Here is a 24766-nt window from a genome sequence, read left to right as displayed (position 1 = left end):
CTATAGACAATTGTTAAAATTAAAAAAGACTGACAAAATGAAATGTTGGCAAGGATAGAGAGCAACTAGAACTTCCATAAACTGCTGGAGGTAATGCAAAATAGTACAGCTCTTTGGAATTCCAAAGTTTGGCAGTTTCTTACAATATTCATGTACTTACATCTGACAGAGCAATTCCATTTTTTAGGTATTTATTTCTGCCCCCAAATTAAAACATTTATCCACTAAAAGACTTGTTTACAAATATCCATGGCAACTTTATTCATTGTAGTAAAAAAATGTATAGGACTGAAATGCCCTTCAATTGGTGAAGAGATCAACAAATTGTGGTATATCCACTGAACGGAATACCACTCAACAATAACAAAGGGAACTTCTTACAAAAAACAACAGGATGAATCTCAAAAGCATTATGATAAAACAGGCAGACACAGGGCCAGCCGGATGGCTCAGTAACAAGGTTGCCTATTCTACTCCCACATGGGATGGTGGGCTGCATGCCATCCCCCAGGCCACCCCCCCCCAAAAAAAATGACTAGATTGAAAGCTGGACAGGACTTGGAGCTGATCTGTGCCCTCCACAACTAAGATTGAAGGACAACTTGAGTTGGAGCTGATGGGTCCTGGAAAAACACAATGTTCCCCTTCCCCAATTCAGCAATAAGATCTAAAAAGAAAAGGCAGGCACAAAAGCCTGCATAAGTTTTATTCCATTTGTAAGAAATTCTAGAAAAGGCAACAACTATATTGGCAGAAAGCAGATCACTGGTTGCCAGGCATGAGTGGAGGGACTGAGTACATAGTTCTTTTCACTTCCATCGCAAACTTGAGCTTTCCGTATAGCCTTGGTTTTTGGAAATTGCAATGCAAGTCCAACTGTGTTAGGGCTCCACCTAGCGGAACTGCAGTGTTTCTTCGAAGGCCATTTGGTCCTGGAGTTCAGATGGCTACTGCCAGCCCGGGCACACCTTCTCAGCCCTGCCCGTCATCTCATCACCTTCCACCGCCCTGTGCTCTTTGGCCATGTTGCAAACCCTTCTGGAAGGGTCGAGTTTCTCTTACCGTTTCCGTTTCGGTACCGCCCCCTTAAAAGAAAATCGGTTTCGTTTCCACCTCGACCGGCCGGCCCTGCCCCGCCCCTAAACCGCACGTTGGGAGGCTGGCGTCCGAGCAGGGGCGGGGTGCCGGCGGCCGCGGTGGCTCGACGCCGCAGAGCAGTCCGCTGGGTGGCTCCGCACCGCGACGTCCGTGGGCAGTGGGACCTCTTAGACCTTGGCCCTTTGCCTCTCTTCTCTTGCCTCTCGGCCGGCCGAAGCTCCGTCTCCGGAGAGCGGAGGTGCGGCCGTGGAACCCGGGGAAGCGGCGATGGAGCAGAGGCCACGGAGGAGTTCGCGGGGCGGCGCGCGCTCGGCGTTGCAGCCGGCCCCCCGGCGCTCCGCCGCGTCTCCTCGGGGCACGCAGCTCTGGCTCTTCCCCAGCGCCCCGGGCCTCCGCAGCGCGCTGCTCGGGAGAACCGAGGCGATGCGCCAGATGTGCTGCACGCGCGAGCGCCTGGCGGTGCTGGAGCGCGGCGGGGTCGGCGTCGAGGTGCACCAGCTGCCGGCGGGGAGCGACGGCGCCAGGAAGCCAAGTGAGTGGGGCCCGGCCACGCCAGCTCGGCCCTCCCGCCTCGGGCTCGGGGTGTGAGGGTGGGCGGCCGGGGCCCGCGCGGGCACTGACCCTTCTGTCCAGAGTGGCGGGAGTTGCGGGGCGCGGTCCTTCTCTAGACGGGAAGGGAGACTCCGAGGGGGACCCGGCGCGGTAGCGGTCCGCCGTGGCCGCACAATCGCGCCGGGCCGGGCGGCTTTTCGCGTTTCGCGCGTGCGGCACCCATGTCTCCATCCTGTGCCCCGTGGGCGCCGAGTTTGCGGGGTAGGAGAGAGAACTAGACCGTGTTTTCCTCAAGTTAACCGCGCGGAGGGAGTGTACTAGCCGCAACTTCATTTTAGCCGGTCGGCCGTTACCATTGGTTTCTGTTCAGAGTTTGTTTTTCACTTGCTCTTTTCTAGAACATAGCTTGTCCGATTTTGTGAGTCTTTGGAGAACACAGTTATCTTGTTTTCCTTAGCAATATGTTACATTTGCAAGCCGTTTAAAAACGAGTGTTTTCACTTGCACTGCTCCGAGGGAGTAATCTCCGTAGAGATTAGATCGCGGACTGTGACTCCGATTTTACCAGTGGGGAACGCAAATGGCCACATTCTTACCATTAAAAACCTTGTCTCTTTGATAAGTGAAAAAAATGGTGTTCGGTTCATTTTGCTCTTAATTTGAGCGAAGTCCAGCATCTTTTGCTTTTCTTTTCTTTTGGTCATTTACATTCCTTTTTGGTGAACTGCTTGTTCACATCTTTGCCTGGCTTTTGAAAAATTGAGTTGTTAATCTCTTTCTTAACTAATTTGAAAGAGTTTTGAATTTTAAATAAGAATAACCCTTTGTCAGTCATATACTTGCAGTATTTTCCCCAACTTGCCTGTAGTTGATGTTCTTTTATAGTCTGCTTCATCAATCTTTTGAGGAGGCTTATGGATTTTGTGTTATTTTAGAAAGCTATCCGCGCAAGTTTTTTTTTTCACTCACCTTTCTTTATAGACATTGTGAGCATTTGTTTTTAAAGTTAAAGTTTTTAATACGCTTGGATATTATTTTGATTTAAGGAGTGAGGTCGGGGAATCTAGATTTGTTTATTTTCTTCAAATGGCCACCAAAATGCCCCAATACCTGTTTTGAATAACCCTTCTTTTTAAAAATGATTGGAAATGCCCAGACTCAAAATTGTTGATCCGTTGGGCTATTTCTTCTTTATTACCAAACTGTTTTGGTTCTCCTAGCATTTGTAGTATGAAGTGGTTTGTGCTTTGAGATTTTACATGAATAGATTCTGTTTCGTTAGAACTAAAAAGTAATACAGGTCCGAAATCTACTGTATCCTACATAAATTTTTGTGATAAAACTAAATGAGGTAAGAGTAAATGGTAACTAATGGACAATTTTAAATCTTAAAAATTCTTCTAACATCAATCTCATCCCTTAAACATAATTTTAAGAATATAGGCCTTGGATTTTATATGAAGCAACTAAGAGGTGTTTATTAGTGTTATTTGTTTTGTTTTCGGAAAGAATACATCTCAGAATACACAGTGTATTTGCTCCTACAGTGAGTTATGTTGTCCAAATATTGTTATTTCCTTTCTTCTGACTTTTTTCATTTCTCTCTCTTCAAATTCAGTTTCTGTCTCAACTTATTAATAGGAATCTAATATCAAATTTTAATTGTTTTATAAAACACGTATGAATCAATGCTTTCCCAAATTAAAAGAAAAAATCACTTGTCAAGACTGTAGTCATTGCTAATTTGTCTGCTTTCTATACTTGACTTTTCTTTAAAGAGAAGTTCATGTTAAGCAAAGGTTGTCTAGTTGAAATTTTTTTCCAGGTGTTTTAAGTGTATTGTAATGAAATCAATAATAATAGTGGGTAATAATCAGAATGATGATAGTTTCTGGTTGCATTTGCTCTGCAGAATGCATTAAGTTAGGAAAAAAAATGAAGATACATTCCATGGACCAAGGAGCACAACACATGCTGGTTCTATCCTCAGATGGAAAACCATTTGAGTACAACTATAGCATAGAACATACAAGGTAGGGAACTTTTTTCTTTTATTAAAAATTTAAAAAATTTTGCTCAAAAGGCAATGATAATTTCTGTAGGAAAATGTTACTTTATATGATCTTTGTCCCTGCTTCTCATAGTGGCATTTAAAGTAAACATTGAATTTTGAACTGACTAGTTAATTCCCATGAATAAACTACAAACCGATTTTTGTCTACTGGGGCACTAACTAGGTGTTGCTTTGACATTTAAAGGAAATGAGTGGTTAGTCTGTGTAGAACCAAATTGGACTTTCACATTCATTAACTCATTTAACCTCATAATAATCTTATAAGTTAGGTTTCCAGAAATGAAAGTTTTCAACCTATGAAAAAGATGCATCATCATGGAATGATTTGTGAGACTTTCTCTTAGTAGAGAGATCATGAGAATGAGAACTTATTTTCATCTTGTATTATTCCTGCATCATAAAATTATTGTTTGTAAAAGAGTCTTAGAATCATCTTATTACAATTATATAATGCACATTATTTTCTTTTAAACCACTAAGTAAAACATATATTGCACTTTTTATAGTTTAGATGTACTGAATGAGAGGCAATAAATTTAAATTTTTTTTTCTTGAGCTTCAATCCTAATTAAATACAGTTAATAATTCTATCATTGATGTTGTGACTTTCATTATGGTAACTGACATAAAATGTATTTTCTTTCATTAGGTTTCAATGCATTTTACAAGAAAAAACTATAATTCAGATCACATGTGGAGATTATCATTCTCTTGCACTCTCAAAAGGTACTTTTCTGGAATATTAATTGTTTTTTGAAGGGAGTACACATATATGTAGAACTAGTAGAATGTGTATGCTTTTCTTTTTTTTTTTTTTAAAGATTTTTATTGGGGAATTGGATGGGAACAGCACTGGGGAATTGGGGAAAGGGGAACAGACAAGTTGCTGTCGTTTTGTTCTTCAGTCTAGTTGTGGAGGACGTTGCTTCACTGGCCCAAGTTGGCACCATCATTGCGCTCTTCCCGGGTGAGGCACATCAGTTGCAGGCTTCTGGACGGCCGCTCACTGCGGCTGCTGGACGCTCACACTGGCTGCTGGCTACATACGGTAGCCCTTGGCAACCCACTGACACAGGGGCTGCAGCCTAAGCCATTGCCAGTGACTCACAGCAGCCAGCTCCAGGTTGAGCTGTTGTTCAGCATCTTAGCTGTGGAGGGCAGTGTCACTGGTCCTCATATGTGGGATCCGAACCGGGGCCCTCTGGCGTCCCAAGCCAGTTCTTAACCACAGCGCCACTCGGCCGGCCCTGTATGCTTTTCTTTTAACATGACAGAAATATGGTTTTGTAGCTCCTATTGTTAAAGGAGCTACAAAATGAGACAGAATTCTTGGACCTATAAAATCTGGTTTCGTAATTACTGTTCCTACATTTTATTCTGTCAAATGTCATACCTAAGACAATTTAGCAACGAGTTTGATGTCCTTTATTCAAGGGAAAGTGACCCATGAATTGGGGAGTGCAGTGCCTCACAAGCAGTGGAGCGAGCACTCTTCCTAATGGATTTTGGGCAAGAGTGAGTTTGTAAAGTGTTAAAAGACCAAACATAGAAACGGTATGATAGGCTGGGATTGCCTATCTGACCTTATTTAGGAAGATCAGGGAACAAGGAAATAAGTATAGAGCTCAGAGTTGGCTTGGAGTTTGGGAATTGACTGAATGGATATACTGCATTTCTGGTCCAGTGGAGCATTTACCAGAATGGGAAAATTCGGTTGATGTGACACCCCAGGCAGGAGCGGCTCCATTTTGGGCCTAGATATTTATTTCAACAGTTCCATATTTTTGTTTTTCAAATATGAAATAATGAGAATATTCTGAATAGTGAAAGGCATTCTCTCTGGAATCAGGACCAGGCACGGGCCATCCCTTTCTAGAACCTTCTTCCCTTTTCCTAGTGGCCTTCCAACTCCCGTGGCTCACAGTCCCTTGGCTCTGGTTCTGTGGCCAGTTTGCAGGCCCTTGATGTGTTTGAACATTACCTTTGAATTCAGGGATTCTCCCTAGCCCGTTATTATTTCCTATTTCTTATGAGACACCATAATTTCCTAAAGACATGACGGCGGAGAAATAATTAAAACAGGAGGGTGATAGTGAGGAGTTCAGGATTGAGGAAATTTTTTTATTGTCTAGGACAGACATGAACATAAACTGAATGGAAGCTGGGATTTAAGGGAATAAAATACTCAAGTATTTGTCCTGTACTGAAGGCCCTGTGGAAGTTTGAGAGTATGAACTTGTATTAGAAAAAATTGACCTGATTGTTTGACTTCCATTCACGAACAAATATTTCATTTTGCGTATCTACCATTTTCAGGGTATGAAGATGAAACAGACACGTTGTGCCTTCAAGAACTCCAGAGTCTAGTGATGAGGGTGGAAGGGGATGTTCGGGGTTTATCATTGGCAAATCACAATCTAGGAAAAATGAGAGTTGGGGAAGCAAGAAAGGGAACTACACGCTCATCATTATATTCCTGGTGGCTGAAAGGCACATAACAATTATATTTGAAGGAAACGCCCTGCTTCCCACCAGATCCTGCACAGTATTGTGCAGAGAGGTAGCCGTTAATTCTCTGATACGTATTTTCACATTCCATTAGATATTGTCAACTCCATTAGATAACATCTAAGAACTTTTCTTGAAAAATGTGCTGCAGACTGTGTATTCTAGTTAATGGAAGAAGATTGCTGGCTCTTTCAAGATACCATGCTACAATTTCAAACGTATTTTTAAGTTGTTTATTTAGTATCTTTAGGCATATTAAGGAAGGGGGAAGCAGAGAAAAGACTGGTTTTAGGTTTTATTTTCCAGATGTGCAATGTTTCTATTTTTCGTGACCCTACCCTGTGGGTTTTAAAAAAATAAGTCTTTCTTGAATTTGATTATACAATAATATGTTCAAGTAGCTTCATTCTACCTGTCTTTGTCTGTTCGGGCTTCTGTAACAAAAATAACCATAAACTGGGTGGCTTAAACAGCAGAAACTTCTTACAGTTCTGGAGGCTGGAAGTTCAAGTCAAGGTGCCAACCGATTTGCTGTTTGGTGAGAGGCCCGTCTTCTGACATGGTGGAGAGGGCAAGAGAGCTCTCTGGGGTCTCTTTTATAAGGGCCCTAAGTCCATTTATGAGGGCACCACCCTCATGATCTCCTGTAATCTTAAACAAAGGCTCCACCTCCTAATCTCACCTTGAGAGTTAGGATTTCAACATGTGAATTTGGGGGGTGGGGCACAGACATTCAGTCCATAACACTACAGTTTGAGGTAGGAGGTAAGAAAGTGTAACTGTTAACTGCTAATGGAAGATTTTTCTAGTTGTTCTGTTTCAGGCATATGGCATCTGAGAAGTCCTGTCAGTTTGAACCTAAGAGATTGTGATAGTATAATATGGATTGCATATATAATGCCCTAGGGTAATGTCTGCTGCATTTTAAATTTAGTAAGACGGCATTTTCTTTGTTTCTGTCAAGGTGGTGAGCTTTTTGCATGGGGACAGAATTTACACGGCCAGCTCGGAGTTGGAATAATATTGCCATCAATCCAGACACCACAGATTGTGGAGCAGCTCTCAGGAGTCCCCTTGGCTCAAATTTCTGCGGGAAAAGCCCACAGCATGGCTTTATCCATATCCGGAAACGTTTACTCATGGGGAAGAAATGATTTTGGACAACTAGGCCTGGGCCATACCGACAGTATGGAAACATATTTTTAAATTCATATTATCAACATATTTGTTAGATAAGGGATGAATTTGATACACTTCCCGCTTTCAAAAATGGTTCAAGTCCTCTGTTATTTGTACTGTTCTTCCTGGTTATCTGTGTCTTCAGGACAGCATTGGTCTAAGAGACATGCATAATGTGGAAGTCGTTGCTATAATTGAGACACATCTGGGCCTTGTGGGAAAAGTGGAAAGAATATGGGACTGGGGATCAGAACACATGGGTAGTGATTCTCACTTCACAGTTAATTAACTGCAGGGCCTTACCCAGGCACTTACAGCTTTTCTGTAGGCCTTGTTTTCATTTTCTATAAAGTGATGCGTTTGGATGAAATAACCTTCAAGGTACATGAGCACTTAAATGTCTACAAATATGTTATGACAAAAGGATACAAAATTCTGTATTAGAAACTCACATATCCTAATCATATTCCATAAACTTAATTACATCTGTACACACATGCACATACGTGCAAAAAAACATGGTCATTTTTTTTCTTTTAATTATTTTTTATTATGAAATACACATTTTTTAGAATTAGTTTCAGCTGTACAACTCAGTGCAATCGTTATACTTTTTACCCCTCAAAGTGACCACCCCCCTCCCCCAATCCACCGCCCCACTTCCCCCCAACATCATACACATCTATTACATTCCCTTGACTCCACTCCCACACTATACTCCACGTCCCATGACCATATATATATATATATATATATATTCATTTATAGTTGACATACAATATTATACAATATCAGCTTCAGGTGTACAGTGCAGTGATCAAGCCTCTTCCTCATCCATGATGCAGTCTCCCTAGCAAGACATGTGACCACCTGACACCCCACAAAATATTCACAACACCATCAATTACATTCCTCAAACTGTCTTCCATGTCCTTGTGGCAACACTGCAGCTACGTATTTATGCTGTCCAACCCCCTCCCCCTCTCCCNCCTCTCCCCCATCCCCACCCCCTCCCAACCAACAGCCATCAGTTGCTCCTCCATATCTCCGAGACCACCTCTGCCCACTTCCCTCGTTCATTCAGGTTTTTAGATTCCACATATAAGTGAAATCATATGGTATTTGTCTTTCTCTGACTGACTTATTTCACTTAACATAATAGTCTCTAAGTCCATCTATATCGTCCCAAATGATACAATTTCGTTCTTCTTTATAGCGGAGTAATACTCCATTGTATAAATGTACCATAGTTTCTTAATCCAGTCATCTACCGATGGGCATTTCGGTTGTTTCCAAGTCTTGGCTATTGTTGTACAGTCATTCTTGTTACTGAATCGCCTCCACAAAGTAGATGGCAAAAATTTCTTGTGATCCTATTTGGTTTTCAGGTGTAGCAGACTCCATTGATTTATCAACACTGGTAATGTACACGTTATCCAGAGTTACTGGTCAAACACTACATTTCTCCCTGATGTGGTCCTATGCTAATTACTTAAGAGAACCCATAAGTCAGTGTTAGAAAAATATTCAAAGGAGGAAAAGGAATAAAGGACAGTCAAACTATTTTTGTTGACTCTCTTAAGTGCTTTGACAAAATAATCGTGAAAGAAAGAAGAGTGAGGCAAGGACATCGTAGTAGAGAATTTAAAAGAAAAAAAGAATATAATTCTAGGTGCGAATTGGGAATATCAGATATCCTGCAGTTGAAGTTAATCATGTCAGGTGAAAAAGATAAGAATGAGCCCTGGGCCAGATGGACACATGTCTTGTTAGGGAGACGACTTCATGGACGGTGTAGAGGCCTGACCACCACACTGTATTTCTGAAGCTGATGTTGAATAATATTGTATGTCAACTATAAGTATATATACATATAGTCATGGGATGTGGAGTAGAGAGTGGGAATGGAGTCAGTGGAATTCTAATAGATAAGTTTGATATCGGGGGTGGGAGGGCAGTGGCTGTGGGGAGGGGGGTTGTTACTTCGTGAGGGGTGAAAAGGATAGCTAATGCATTGTTCTGTACACCTGAAACTAATAATAATAATAATAATAATAATAATAATAATAATAATAATAGAAGAAGAATGAGCCCTAAGAAGTGGCTTAGTACTTTCAGAGGTGAGCACACCCAAATGTCCTTTGATCACTGCCCCACCCCCACTGTTAGGCCTATATACACCAACATAGAACCTTTCTTGTCAGAATGTGTTGGGAACTATTGCTGTTAGGCTGAGGGGAAGTAGTCCATGTATTTTACCAGTAGCACAGCACTGTAGTGTGAAATTCAGCACTTTTTGGTCACTTTAGCCATTCTTTTCCTTGTATAGATAAAGATTTGCCTTCCCTTATTGAAACACTGGACAATGAGAAAGTTGAATTTCTTGCATGTGGTGGCTCTCATACTGCCCTGCTCACAAAGGTACGTACGTATGCCCTTGTCTCCTTAACTGTAATTCTGGGAGAACACATTGTAATGGGGAAAGCACTGGAACACCTAGGTGTGGGCAGTGTATCCCAGGGAAGAAAGGTCATCACTTCCTACAAGCAGGACTGTCTTCCTGATAATTGGGGGTTTTGCTTTGACAGTGCTTTTATTAATTATTCACCAATGCCTTTGCATCTGTGAATATGACTTCTGGGTCATATTTCTCTAGAATCTGATACGAAGTTCCCTTTCCTTAGGATGGGCTGTTGTTTACTTTTGGTGCTGGAGAATATGGACAACTTGGTCACAATTCAACACAGAATGAGCTAAGACCCTGTTTGGTGACTGAGCTTGTTGGGAATAGAGTCACCCAGATAGCATGTGGAAGGTAAGTTGTAAAGTGTCAATGAAAAAAATCAATACAGTAAATTTAGATAGGTATTTTAATAAAATTTCCATCAGTTTCCCTGATTGAGGAGATAAAAGTATTAAACATTTTTAGATGAGTGAAGATGCTTAATTTACATTATTAGATCATAACTTTATCCATATTTGGTTTCATTGATTTTTTTTTAATGATCAAATATATTCACTTTCTGATGCCCCTTCAGTGAAATACCTTTATCACTGTCCAAATGTACCTCTGTCTTTAAGAAAAATGCCATTTATTTGGAAAAAAAATAAACATGAGTAACAAAGGATTTATTCATTGATATAATCACTGTTTCTCACAACCCCTCAGGGCCCATCTTACTTAGTTACCACGATTCTTTCAGAGTGATCACAGTAAAGTATAAGACAAAGTTATTGGTGGTTTGAGTAGAATATTCTTGAGAAGTTTGATTTTTCACAGCTCTCTTTTTTTTTAAGTAGAAAAACAGACTCCTTGTTTACTTAATTATTTTGTTCCTAGAACTTCAGTCAATCTACTTCTTATAAGTGGGACATTTGGTCTTGGTTGTGTTAAGAAGTATTTTACCCAGATACACTTATTCTTTTTGGGGGCAGTTATTTCCTTACTAAAGACAAGGAGATTCAGACTGTATCTGAAGATTGAGTTCATTTGTTTGTTTACTGACCCTTTACTATAAAAAAAATGGTGTATCCACTTTTAGTCTATAGATGTAGTCTCTTATGATCTTGAAGTAAAATTACATAAATGGCTATTAAGGTAAACCAGATTATTGGGATGATATATAGCTCTCTGCATTTGAGAATCTCTGCATTAACCAAAGAAACATCACCACTTTGGATTGTCCATAACACACTTTCCTTTTAGAAGTATGTGTTACAAGAGTTGTCATGTTAGAGATATCTTAATGCAAACCAGGGCAGTACCCCTACTAACATAGGAGAATTCACCAGAAAGCCTCACAACTCACTGAAAGCTATTGCACTCATGGTCACATTTATTACAAGAAGAGGCTACAAATTGGAACCAGTCAAAGGAAGAGATGCATAGGACAGAGTCTAGGGGTCCTCCAAATGAAGAGCTTCAGGCATCCGCTCTCCTTGGAGCCATGGACTGTGTTACCTCCTCCCAGCTTGATACATGGCAGTGTGTGAGTATTGGTAACTAGAGAGGCTCACCCACGTTATTGGGGTTTCATTGCTTAGTTGTGATTGAATCGTTGCCCAGGTAGAATTCAACCTCGGGACTCTCCCTCCCTGTAGGCTGGGCTTAGATGCAGCCAGAGGGGCCCTCCATGAGCCACCCGGGTAAACTGTTAGGTGTGGTCTCAGAGGCCTGTCATGAATAATGAAGACATCTATCACTTGGGATGTTATAAAGGTTTAGAGGTTACCTCTCAGGTACCAAGGACAAAGACCAGACCTCTATTTGAGCAAGACCAAATTCTGTATAGTTGGAGAGACCATCGAACAGAGCTGTAAGATAATCAGTATGATAAAAGTCCTTGGGAAATAGAGTGGGAGCTCAGAGAGCATCACCTAATTCCATCTTCTAGGAGGTGGAAAGAAGGGACTCAGAGATGGCTTTCAAGAGGTATCCGCAAGCCAAGGCTTGAAAAGGGTAGAAGGCAAGAGGAGATGCTTGTTCCTGATGGCAGGGAACAGCATTTGCTGAGGTGCAGCATCATGGCCTTGAGCAGACTTAGGGGTTCCAAAATCATCTCAACCACAAAATAATGATTTCTTAGTTTCCACGTGGCTAATTTCATGAATTGGGAGTTGGTCAACTAGTTTTACTCACTGGGCATTGGGTAACCTAATTTTGGCCTTTTACCATGTTGCTGCATAATTTCTTCATTGTGGATAACAGAATTGACGGTATGTGCTTTTATTTAATAGGTGGCACACACTTGCCTATGTTTCTGACTTGGGGAAGGTCTTTTCTTTTGGTTCTGGAAAAGAAGGACAACTGGGAAACAGTGGAACACATAATCATATGATACCACTTCCCATGAAGTCGCCATCAAATGAAGAACTCAAATTTGGTAAATTCTGTAGGAGCACAGGATATGGCATGAATACCTCTGTGGGGAAACTGATTTTTCTAAGTGTGTCATGTGGCAAGAAAAGATATGTATGACTATGAAGAGTATCCTAAACATTGTTTTTGTTTTTTATTTGTAAACAATTTAAAATACCCAGTCTAATTTATTAAGCCAAAATAACCATTAGTTTTCTTCTTACCCATTCAGATTAAGGTGGACTTAAAATGATACAACATAGACTATATGGATTCAGAAGCATATGTAGTCTGATTCCAGTTTGCAAGGGGCCTATTAGATTCATGGTGATTGCTTTTCTTACCAGGTTCAATTGACTCATAATCATGTAAAACCCTCAGAATGAGAGCAGCTTACACATGCCAGGTAACTGTGCTGAACACTTAACATGTGTTATCGCACCTATCCTTAAACAGTTCAGGGAGATGTGTACTCTGTCCCATTTTACTGGAGGGTATAGACACATGAAGAGCGAAGGGTTAGCCAGGTCTTACGGTCAGGAAGTGGTCTGGCTGGATTTGAACTGTGCCCTGTGTAACCTCAGAGCACTTTGGTTACTTGTTTTCTGAAAGTTTAGTGATAACCTACCGTACCAAAATTCTCTTGGTTCTGGGAAAATGAACAGGGTTATTTCCTTAAGCAGTTCATATATTTGTTTTCTTATACCCCCTTACATAGACTTTTGAAGTACTTATTTACGTTCCTCACAGCAAGTAGTCATTGGTCAAATCTTGAGTTTAGTTTTTATTAATAGCCAAGTTAAACCAGGGAACAGTTAGCTAATCAAATATTTGACGATGTTTTATATATAAGCATTTATATTAATTATGTATATTAAACCGATGCCACTTGTCAACTTGGAAAATCACCTGTTTGCCAACTAGACTTTACCGTGAATTTTTTGTGTATTTCTACTTTATGGGTGGGAAATAAGTGAGCCTTTGCCTATCAGAAAGATAAAAGGACTAAGTTTAAGAACCTGCAATTTGAGTGTGAGTGCGTGTTTGTGCCAAATGATTTTCTAAACTCTTACTTTCTGTATATCCCTTTTAGAAAGCCATACCTCAGAAAAGAAGTTGATAATGATTGCTGGAGGGAATCAAAGCATTTTGCTCTGGATGAAAAAAGAGGTAAAAATAGATCTCTAGATGTTCTATAACTTAGTATTTTAAGCAAAACAAAAAGTTTCAGAATTTAAGTTTGGTGAATTCCAGAATCACCAGGTTCCCAGGCTGACTTTGGAGAACTAGGTAGACATGTTGATCCTTTAATGTCTAAACTACATAAATATTTACCCACAGAAATCTTGTGTGTGGGTGTGTCTGTGTATCTCGTGAATGTCAAATGAGGGATTTCCTTAGATTCCTCTTACCTTTCGGGACGCTCCCTTCCAGTGGCACTAGGTCAGTGTCCTAGGGAGCCAACACGCTGATATTCTAATGTGACTTGCCAGCCAGTACTGAAAAAGACCTGAGGTTCATAGGCATATGAATATCCTCCTTGCCCTATTTCACCAAGGCAAATCGAGTTCATTCCACTTATACATACAGCCCTTTCAGAAAGATCTTCCTTTCTCTTCCAAGTTGTGTGATGTTCATTTTAACCCAGTCACACCTGTATATGCTGCGTGATAGGGCACTTAATGAAGTTTACTTTGTATCTAAATTTGGATCCAAATTGGCAATCAGGTAAATTACTTCTTAGTGGTAGAATCACACTGTATGTTTCCCAGAGCTTTATTATCCATATTTAAACATCAATATTACCCTCTATCCTTAGAACGTGCCTAAAAGTTGGATACCTGTTCTTGTGGTGTCTAAATTATTGTATTTTACTCTTTGTTTATAGAATCCCGTTGTTAATCTGAGGAGGAAAATTCCTACACTGAATGAAGGGACTGTAAAGAGGTGGATTGCTGGTGTGGGGACTAAGCAGTGGCAGAATACAAAAAGGTACGCGCCATGTGTCTGTAGCTCTCTAAAGTGGTGTTTCCCCCAACTAGTTCTGCACAGTAAATACAGAGTGGTAAGATTTTGTGGTCCTCTAGTCAGAGATCTCCAGAGAAACAGAACTAGTAAAGGGGCGGGGGGAGGTGTGTGTGTGTGTGTGTGTGTGTGTGTGTGTGTGTGTGCGCGCGCGCGTGTGTGTGTGTATAGACAGAGATGTATTTTTAAGGAATTAGCTCATGTTTATGAGGGCTGGTAAATACAATATCCATAAGGCAGGCCAGCAGGGATACCCAGAGAAGAGTTGATATTGCAGCTTGAGTCTGGAGGCAGAATTCCCTGTTCTCAGGAGACCTTAACCTTTTTCCCTTAAGGCCTTCAACTGATTGGATGAGGCCCACCACATTATGGAGAATAATCTGCTTTACTCACAGTCTATTGATTTTAAATAGAATCCAATCTAATACCTTTATAGCAACACCTAGATTGGTGTTTGACCAAATATTTGGGTACCGTGGCCTAGCCAAGTTGACACATAAAATTAACTATCGCAGCTAGCATGTAAGCTCTACAAGGGCAGCAGGAAATTTCTGGGTTTTGATAAGTTTGCATATGTTCTGACTCTCTGAGCAGAATACACAGTCTACAGTTTCCCAACTCTGTTTGACCTTAGAACCTTTGTGGACCTCCTATTTACAGCTGAACAGCTTAGGCAATCTTGCTCTAAAAGGTAGAACTCCTACCACCTGTTAAAGATTATATTCATTTTAACAAACATCTCCTTTTAGAGGTATTTTTAGGTATGGCTTTCTAATTCTGGAAAGTAGCTATACAAAAAGTTACATCATAATTTGCAGAGCATAAATGATCAAGAACTATTTGTGCAATTGCTTCTAAGACAACTGAGCATATCCTTTTCCCCCATTTAATTTCTAGTAATTTTTTGGTTTCTACTTTGGTGGAACAGAAATAATTAGGGCTTGGAAAGCTGGTTGGGATGAGAGTGTTTTTGTTTGTTTGTTTTTAATAAAGTTTTTTTTTTGAGGGGGGGAGGAACAGTGTGTCTTTCCAGGACCCAGTAGCTCCAAGTCAAGTAGTTGTTTGAATCTAGATGTGGAGGGTGTGGGGATCGAACCGGCAACCTTGGTTTTATGAGCACTGTGCTCTAACCAACTGAGCTAACTGGCCACCCCAGGATGAGAGTGTTTTATTTGTCCAATAAAATAGTGACTCTAGGTCAAGCCTTTTCCTCTTTGTGGTTTATCTGAGTACGTATCTTTTTATTTCTCATGTTTACCACTGAAATTTTGAGATTCAGTAAATGGAATCAACTTCTAGATACCCAAGGCAGTATGCCAACAAATCAGAGACAGAGGGAGAAGTTTGAAGGACAATTATAAGATGCTTTATCATGTCTCATGCCATGAAGCGCATACTCATAATTTGTTTTAACTACCTTCTTATTCCTAATGTAGGGAAATCAGAGAGATATTTTCATCTCCTGCTTGTCTGACTGGAAGTTTTATAAGGGAAAGGTAATATATATATAATCAGTACTCTAATATGTTTTGAATCCTGTTAAGATACTGTGTACAGCATGGTGATTATAGTTAACATTGTATTCTATATTTGAAAGTTGCTAAGAGAATAGATTTTAAAGGTTCTCATCACAAGAAAAAAAACTGTAACTGTGGTGATGGTTGTTAACTAGACTTATTGTGATGATCATTTTGTAATGTTGTACATATGTGGAATCCTGTCATACACCTAAACTGATATGTTATATGTCAGTTATATCTCAATAAAAATATAGTATGAAAGATCATAAAGAAATGGTTTGATGATAAAATAATTAGCTATGTGTTGATCTCTTTTTAAAAATTACGTTTTTGAACAAAAATATATGATTGCTGTAGAAAATGTCAAAAATAGACACACAACAAAAAGAAAATGAAAAATCATCCATAATCCACCACCTAAGAGTAATAGCTAGTAGTATTTGTGTATATTTTTTTCTATATATTAGCTAGTAGTATTGTGTATATATTTGTGTATATATTGTGTAAATGGATTCTTTTATAAAAAATAGGATTACATTTGCTTTATATACCACTGTACACTTAATATATTTGTCCATTTTCATTTTATTCAGTTTCCATATCCCATATTTTTTATAATAATAATAGCTGCGTGGTAATCCATGGGAAGGACATACTTCAATTTATTTAAACATTTCCTTATTCAAGATACAGAGATTTCTTTGAATTTTTAAATAATATGAAGGAAGAACTTTGTACTTTTCCTAAATATTTGTATGTTTTTTATTTAAAAGAATTTTTTCTATTTTCAGACACTAAGTAAATGTATTGTTTTACAAAGAATGTGTCTATTTTTAGACAATGACTATGTTCCGTTCATTATAAATGTAATTAATTCATGGTTAAGATATGCATTTCATTAGTAATTTTTTATTGGAAAACTAACAATTTACTCCTCTGATCCACGTGTTTTTTGTTGTTGTTGTTGTTTTTTTTTTTTTGGTCCTTCATGTAACTGGGAGAAATTGCCATTTTTTTTCATAAACATGAAAAACCATTTCCTTTTTTGTGTGGCTATTTTTTTCTGGAAAATAAATACTTATTCATTACCCATTTAAGATAAGATTATATCTGAGTTAAAGTCGGGTAGCACATACTATTAATGAAGCCTTTGTATTTTGGCATTTTAGAAATTTTGTTGTCATCTATAATACTTTTTTTTTTTTTTTTTTTTTTTTAGCTCAGCCATCCTGCCACCTGTTGGCAGCTCCGTGGCTGCTCAGCTCGGGCCGGGACTTGAACCGCTGTTGCTCAGAGCTAGCACTCTTGAGCGAGCTCTTAACCAACTGAGCCACTCGGCCGGCCCTTATACATTTTTTTTTTAAAGATTTTTTTTTATTGGGGAATTGGGGGAAGGAGAACAGACAAGTTGCTGTCCTTTTGTTCTTCAGTCTAGTTGTGGAGGACGTTGCTTCACTGGCCCAAGTTGGCACCATCATTGCGCTCTTCCCGGGCGAGGCAGATCAGTCGCCGGCTTCTGGATGGCCGCTCACGCTGGCTGCTGGCTACACACGGTAGCCCATGGCAACCCACTGCAGCAGGGGCTGCAGCCTACGCCGTCGCTGGCGACTCACGGCAGCCCAGCTCCAGGTTGAGCTGTTGTTCAGCATCTTAGCTGTAGAGGGCAGTGTCACTGGCCCTCATATGTGGGATCCGAACTGGGGCCCTCTGGCATCCCAAGCCAGCTCTTAACCAATGCGCCACTCGGCTGGCCCCCTTATAATACATTTTTAATTGTGTTTGTATCGGCCAAATTATAGTTACTGTAAAGTTGAGAAAAAGTGTAATTTTATTGAAATGAAGCAAGTTTTAGATAATTTAATAAAATATTTAATTTTGAAGTATCCTTTTTCATTTACTTATTCACCTGTTTTTTAAATTTTATTTTCCTTCCACAGAATAACTTCAGAAACGATGTTCATTAATTTGGACATAAATAAAGCAAGAAACAACTTTAAGGAGTTAACCCAAAAGGACTGGATTACTAACACGGTGGTATTCTTTACATTGTTTGGAAAAAGAAAATATACGAAAACATTTTTCATTAGATTTCAAAATTTCAGAAGAAATATTTTGTTTTGAGAGATTCTTTGAGACCCTGAAGTTTATCTATGTTAAGGTAAACTCAGATAGCATTGGGTGTTTGCCCACTTGGGGTGAAGTAGTTGGTATAGTAGTCATAATAGGTTAAAAATAGTCAAAATAGTTCACACACACACACACACACACACCTGCACGCCGTCTTCTAGAGGGAATTTTTTCAACTTGGGGCTTCAACATAAGGATTTGTTGAGTTTGGCACACTAGAATAGGAGCATTTTACTTGCAATTATTTTAAACAGTGTAGAAACGAGCACATTTTTTCTGCTATAAACGGGATATCCCCTTTACCAAGGATTCTTCCTCTCTGCTTTGTTCCATTATACTTCCTTTTCTGTAGGTTCTAGAATGTTCTTGTTCTTTTAAGATTGTTGCTTCTTTGTTTCAGCACTGTTATTACTATCTTTAGGTTTCCCATTTGCTGATATTCCAAACATGCTTAGTCTTTCTTGATTTCAGCCTTTATTAATTTATCCCCCTGTTCTGTCGTACTGGTTGATCAAGGGGTGGTACTTGCTATATTCTCTCAATCTGTTTCTTTCTGGGTCTGTCTTTGGTTCCTTTTCCTCTCTCCTTTACTTCTTTCCTCTTTGCCTTTCCCTTCCTTCCCCTTCTCTTTCCCCCTCCCTTTTCCCCCACCTCCTGCCCGCCTCATTTGGTCTTTCCCTCTGTTTTATAATCTTGCTCTCATTTCTGTCCCTCCCTCTCAGCTCCGTCACCTGTTCTGTTCTGTCTGCAATAATGCATTCTGGATCTTAGCTGCAAGTTCTCTGTCACACACCTTTATCTCAAGGGAAGATGGGAAGTTTAATTCTGTTAACTTGAGCAGAACCATGGCCCACCTGGGATCTAAGGTAAAACGGATCCCTAATTATGAACCTTTTTCAGGAATGCAGCACTTAATGAAAAGATCACCAAAAATAGAAGGCCATTTCTGCATCTGTGAAGGGAAGAGATTGGATCAGTTCATCACTAAGGCTAATATACCTGGGTTATGCCAAACAATATCACATAATGTGCACGTGACATAATCATAGAGCAATCTTCCATTATTTCAGATGGGATAGTTGGATCAGACGACCTGTGTTATGTTTCTGTTTTGAGATTTCTGTGATATATACTCACAGACTGTTGGCATTCATTCATTTCTTTAGAAAACATTTAAATACTTGCTACGTGTAGGGCACTGTAATGAGGACTCCTGGTAAAAAATGAAAGAGATACGCTCCCTGTCCTTAGAAGGTCATGGCTTAGTTAGGGGCATAGACACGTATACTTGTCACAATACTTGTCACATACCTACACATTAGTTATTTGGTGGGCCTGGTGAGATGGGATGTAAACATGGGTTTTAGACTAAATGATTATTTTCATTTCATGGTGCCGTGAAACTATAGGTTGTACGTTTTATTTTATTTACAGTAAGTTGCACCCTGTTGCTGCTGTGTGTTGAGTGTCTTTTTCCCTGATCCATTTTGACCACAGATAACCACATGTCTCAGGGATAATCTGCTCAAAAACCTTCCATTTCATTCTCCATTCCAAGAAGCTTTAGAAGTTTTCTTCCTTCTCCCAGAATGTCCCATGATGCACGAGTTTAGCAATTGGGAGAGCCTGGTGGTTCCATTTGCAGAGGCTATTTGTAAAATGAGTGATAAATCTTCGGGGGTCTTGGGTAAGATGGATGATTTACATTTGAAAATACTTTACCATCCTCTCAATGGAAACATATGCCTAGTAAAGTTACAGTAAAAACATAGGTAGATAATTGTAAACACATTCATGGTTTTTAGCTCATGTTAGTATATTCTAAAGATGCTATAATAATTACTCTGGGCATCCAAAATAGATTGTTCTAGTACCTTTTTATAGTTCTTTAATGATCTATGTGTGTCTTGATCGTGACTTTTCATTATGAAAAATTTCATACACAGAAGTCAAAAGAATAGGACAGTGAATACCTATATGCCCTATACCTGAGAGTCAGCAATTATTAACATGTTGCCGTATGTGCTTCCTCTCTCTTTATGTACAGATTACATTTTATTATTGCTGAACTATGTGAAAGTAAATTGGAGATACCATGACATTTCACCCATAATATTTCAGCATGCATCTCTTAATAGTATGGAATTCTACATTACAATGACATTATCAAACCTAATAAAGTTATCCATAATTCCATAATATTATCTAATACCCAGGCCACATTCAAATTTCAGCTGTTGTCCCAAAAAGTATTTTATAGCTTTTTTTTTTTTTTTTAAATCTAGGTCAGTTGTCCTATAAAATGTTCCACCTCTAAATTTGTCTGGTTGTTTTTTCCCTCTGTTTCCAGTATGCTGGAAGTTAGGTCTAGGGGCTTGATTAGATTTAAATTTTTTAAAAAACATAAACAGCATATTCAGCCCAAAGAAGTCTCTTCTTTCTTATGTTTTATTAAGTCCAGATAACATTATAAGTGATGAAAAGCTAGTTCAAAATAGTTTTTTTTTTTTACAATGCTGAAAGGTGTTTTTTAAGAGTTAAAAACTCATGCTGGAAGCACAAAAAGAGTTGTATACTCATAAATAGTTCTTAATCTAGTTTTTAATACAGTATGCTGTTTTATCTATAAAAATGTGACTAATTTTGTCTGTGTTTTCACACGTATCAAGTTTGTGGTTCTGTTACTGTCAAGAAATTTTTTTCTAGGGCATTAAATTCTAAAATTTAATTACAATTGTATTTGCTGAAAATGTATTACAAATATGTTTTTGTAACTACGATGTATATAAAAATATTCTATAAGTTTTGGAAAATAGGAACCAATTTTTACCTTTAAGAATATATGAGAAATTACATGCTAACATTTATTTACCTATGTATCCCTCAGAGGAATATTGGGCATCTCTGCAAGAATCTCCTTTCACCAAACTGGTCCAGATGTTTACAAGAGCTGTCTCTGCTCAACTGCATTATTGGACTGAAAGTACTGAGAATAACTGTCACATTAAAGCTCTCCTAGAAATACTGAAAAGGCTGCACAGGGTAAGGGTTTTTTAAGAAACTCATATATCCTTATTTTGCAATAAAAATTCCCTTGGGTTCAACTGGCCTGAGTCTCAAGCAGACTCTTAATTGAAACATGAAGTTTATATTGCTATTTTTAAAATTTTGTTTTTTGTGAGTTGTCATGCATATGAGTGTACGTATATGTGTGTATATATATATAGCCTATGAGCACTTCGAAGAAAAGTGGTAAAACAGACATCAGTATAAGTACCACCCATGTTGAAAATGAAAGCATTTTCAGTACTTTAGAAATGCCTGCATTATTTTGACAGATTGTACCCCCTCCTCACCTCCTGTACATAGCCATGATTCTGGATTTTGGGCTAATTGTTCCCTTACAATTTTTTTTATTGTTTTATGACTGTATTTCTCTAGATACTACATTGTTTAATTTTGCTGTTTTGAAAATTTAAATGAATGGAACACATGCTTCTTACACAAGATTTGTTTTTTAGATTCATCCAACTTGATGCTTTTGGCCGTATTTCATTTTCACATCTGCATCATAGGCCACAGTTTGACTATCATAATTATCCATTCCAGTATTTTTTTTTTTACTTTTTTTTTATTTATTTAGGAATTGGGGAAGGGCGGCGAACAGCCAAGTCGTTGTCCTTTAATCTTAGTTGTGGAGGGCGCAGCTAGCTCAGCTCCAAGTCCAGTCGCCATCTGGGTGCCTGTCGGTAGCTCGCGGCCACTCAGCTCAGGGTGCCATGTTCAGTCTTAGTTGCGGGTGGGTGTAGCCCATTATCCCATGTGGGAGTTGAACCGGCAACCTTGTTGTTAGGAGCAAATGCCCTCACCAGCTGAGCCTTCCTGCCACCTGTTGGCAGTTCAGCAGCAGCTCAGCTTGGGCGCAGCTCACTGGCCCATGTGGGAATCAAACCAGTGACCCTGTTGCTCAGAGCTCGTGCTCTTAACCAACTGAGCCACTCCACTGGCTCAGTATTGATGGATATGTGTACTCTTTGCAATTCTTATCTTTTTGCGGGGTTTCTCTATGAGAAAACATGCTGCTATAAACTTTTTTGTACATATCTTTTGGTGCTCATGTATCAAGAGTTGGGTTTTAGTTTCCATACCTTATCCTGGAATTTATAGTGTTCTGTATTATTGGTAGTTACAAACTGTTTTCCAAAGTCTTTGGACTAATTTAAATTCTGTTCAGGAGATAATGAGAATTCCTGTTGTTCTATGTCTGACTTTAAAATTCGGAAAATATTTTCAGTGTGAAATGATACCGAATTATGATTTTAATTGTATTTACCTGGGTGTAATGCATGACTAGAGTATATTTATTTTCATGTTTATAATTGCAATATTTATTCCCTCTTCTATAAATTGACTTTTGCTCAATTTAAGTGATTCAATTGCTTTTTCTTTCTGATTCTAGGCGTTTTCTTTATTTTGGAAACTAGTCCTTTGTCAGTAATATGTATCGCAAATATATCCTAGTTTGTAGCTTGTGCTTTTTGTGGTTTTTTTTTTTTTTTTAGCTGAGCCATCCTGCCACCTGTTGGCAGCTTAGCGGCTGCTCAGCTCGGGCTGGGAATCGAACAGCAGTTGCTCAGAGCTCAAACTCTTGAGCGCACTCTTAACCAACTGAGCCACTCAGCCAGCCATTTGTGGTGTTTTTTGATGAACTCACATTCTTAACTTTTAATATAAATTTGTTGACCCATTTCTTTATAAGTTTTACTCCTTGTGTCTTGTGTTAAGCTTTTTCCTCTTCCAAGGTTTTAAATTATTACCTGCATCTGGGATCAGCAGGTTTCTTTTTGGACAGGACTGGATAGTAAATATTTTATCCTTTGTGAGGCATATGGTTTCTGTGGCAACTGCAACTATTGGGTTGTTGGAAAAGTCATGACGCATTTTTGCAAAGAAAAGCATAGAAAAAATACATGACTTTTCCAACAACCCAATATTTTACTCTGCAGTAGTGGCATGAAAGCTGTGCTTGGGAATATCAAAATGAATGGGCGTGGCTGTGTTCCAACAAGACATTAGGTAAATAAGCAGAGGGCCTGATTTGGCCCTGAATGCTGCTCTAGATAGTTTTCTAATAGAGGCAATAGCTGGACCAAAGGAAGAGTACAAACAAAAGCCCATATACCAAATATCTAATATTTAAAAGGTTGGAGATCTAGGTAATAAACTGCTGCTTAATAAGTAAAATATACTCTATCTTTCCACCTTGACAAATAAACCTTCCTAATGATGGGAGGCCAGGCTTGAATTTAGAAAACTCAGACTCCTTATAGAGTTCTGCACTAAAAGGTGGAGGCCCAGACAGGCCTCCCCAAGTCCTCTGCTTCTCTTCCTACTTTGGTTTTGTCCACACTGGGTAGACAGAGGTGGACACCTCAGCTCATAAGTCTGTGTTGCATCCCCACCTTCTCTAGCAGCTGCTCCTTAGCCAGTCCTAGAGTCTAGGGGTGTGCTTACTTGTGACACAGCCAACTCCCCAGAGACCAGGCAAGGGAAGAGACCTGTGAGATCCTGGTAGCTGGCTTGGAGGTATTTGAGCAGGGACCTCAGGTCCTGGGTATCTGGAGCAGTTTAGAAAGGAAGGCGTGGGCTGCACCTAGGCAGGTCGTCCCCTTGGTCCTGGAGACTCCTTATTAAAGCAAGGACCTTTAAATCATGGGCCCAGAGCAGAGACTGCTCTTGCCCAGGTCTAAAAGAGTATTGATTTTAGCTTTGCCTTTCACAATTTGGTGTTTAATCCAACTGGAAATTTATTTTAAATTTATTTTTATTATTTTCCATATGAAAACAATTATTGAAATTCTGTCCTTTTCCTACTGATAGGCAATGCAAACTTTGTCATAAAACAATTTTCTATGTGTGGGATTCATTTCCAGGCTCTCTTCTGAACTTGTTGGTCATTTTATATAGCTCTATATTGTTTATATCTGGTAAGAGAAGTTACTCCTACCGTGTTCTTGAAGTTTTTCTTGGCAGTTTGTGGCACTTGGCTCTTCCATACAAATGTTAGAATTGGCTTCTGAGGTTCCCCCCCCCCCCAACACACACACACACACACACACACACACACACACATCTTACTGGGAATTTGGTTGGAGCTGCATTAAATCTGTATTTCACTTTGGGGAGAATTACATCTTAACTACTGTGAAGCTTCATGGTGTCTGTTTCTTCCGCTTATTAGATTGTCTTTAAAGTCCTTCAGTAAAGTTTTGTTATTTTACTATGAAAGTCTTGGCTATGTTTAGTCAAATCTATTTCAAGATATTTGATATATTTAGGTTTTTGTAAATAATATCTTAAAAAATATCTGTTGGTTTGTAGGAATGCATGGATTTTTGAATATTGATTTTACAGCCAGCGAATTTGCTAAATTCTCACATTATATCTAGTGATTTAACTATAGATTCTTTTGCATTTTCTGTGCAATAACGAGGCTTTTGACAGTACAAGATAGAGACCAGCACGGTCCAGAGGACCAGTCACAGGAATGAACTATGGGTGGTGGTACTGGGAAGCCTAGATCATTTGGGGTGTGGGCTAGAGTCAGTAAGAATATTCCAGATGAATGGTCTTAGCTACACAGCCACAGAGGGTCTTTTAGAAGACCACCTAAGAATTATTCATTGAGGCCAGGACTATGCCCATCTACATCAAATAGTGATGGTCGCTCATGTTGTTATCAGTGTCTTCACTGATTGATGGTTAGCTGTGCCATGGTGTTCATGTGTATGTCATAATAACCGTGGTCGCTTCAGGGGATGGACA

General features: G+C 39.3%; 1 protein-coding gene across 3 annotated transcripts in view; it reads left to right on the top strand.

The window, feature by feature from the left end:
- Positions 1 to 1202: 1202 nt before the first annotated feature.
- HERC5 (HECT and RLD domain containing E3 ubiquitin protein ligase 5) overlaps positions 1203 to 24766 on the top strand; it is a 43951-nt gene continuing 20387 nt past the window's right edge. For 2 of the 3 annotated variants that reach the window (XM_019633253.1, XM_019633256.1), the window contains exons 1-13: positions 1203 to 1630; positions 3563 to 3683; positions 4374 to 4450; positions 7197 to 7418; positions 9741 to 9832; positions 10096 to 10226; positions 12149 to 12294; positions 13363 to 13439; positions 14158 to 14261; positions 15731 to 15790; positions 17752 to 17845; positions 19439 to 19628; positions 20829 to 20983. In XM_019633253.1, coding sequence (XP_019488798.1) covers positions 1366 to 1630; positions 3563 to 3683; positions 4374 to 4450; positions 7197 to 7418; positions 9741 to 9832; positions 10096 to 10226; positions 12149 to 12294; positions 13363 to 13439; positions 14158 to 14261; positions 15731 to 15790; positions 17752 to 17845; positions 19439 to 19628; positions 20829 to 20983 — 1734 coding nt within the window. In that variant the 5' untranslated portion in view covers positions 1203 to 1365. The remainder of the gene's footprint in view (positions 1631 to 3562; positions 3684 to 4373; positions 4451 to 7196; positions 7419 to 9740; positions 9833 to 10095; positions 10227 to 12148; positions 12295 to 13362; positions 13440 to 14157; positions 14262 to 15730; positions 15791 to 17751; positions 17846 to 19438; positions 19629 to 20828; positions 20984 to 24766) is intronic. The other variant, XM_019633254.1, reaches the window with a different exon arrangement.

The sequence above is a fragment of the Hipposideros armiger genome, unplaced genomic scaffold (genome assembly GCF_001890085.2).
Source record: "Hipposideros armiger isolate ML-2016 unplaced genomic scaffold, ASM189008v1 scaffold_1266, whole genome shotgun sequence".
Taxonomy (NCBI): Eukaryota; Metazoa; Chordata; class Mammalia; order Chiroptera; family Hipposideridae; genus Hipposideros; species Hipposideros armiger.
This window is presented reverse-complemented; position numbering and strand designations above follow the sequence as displayed.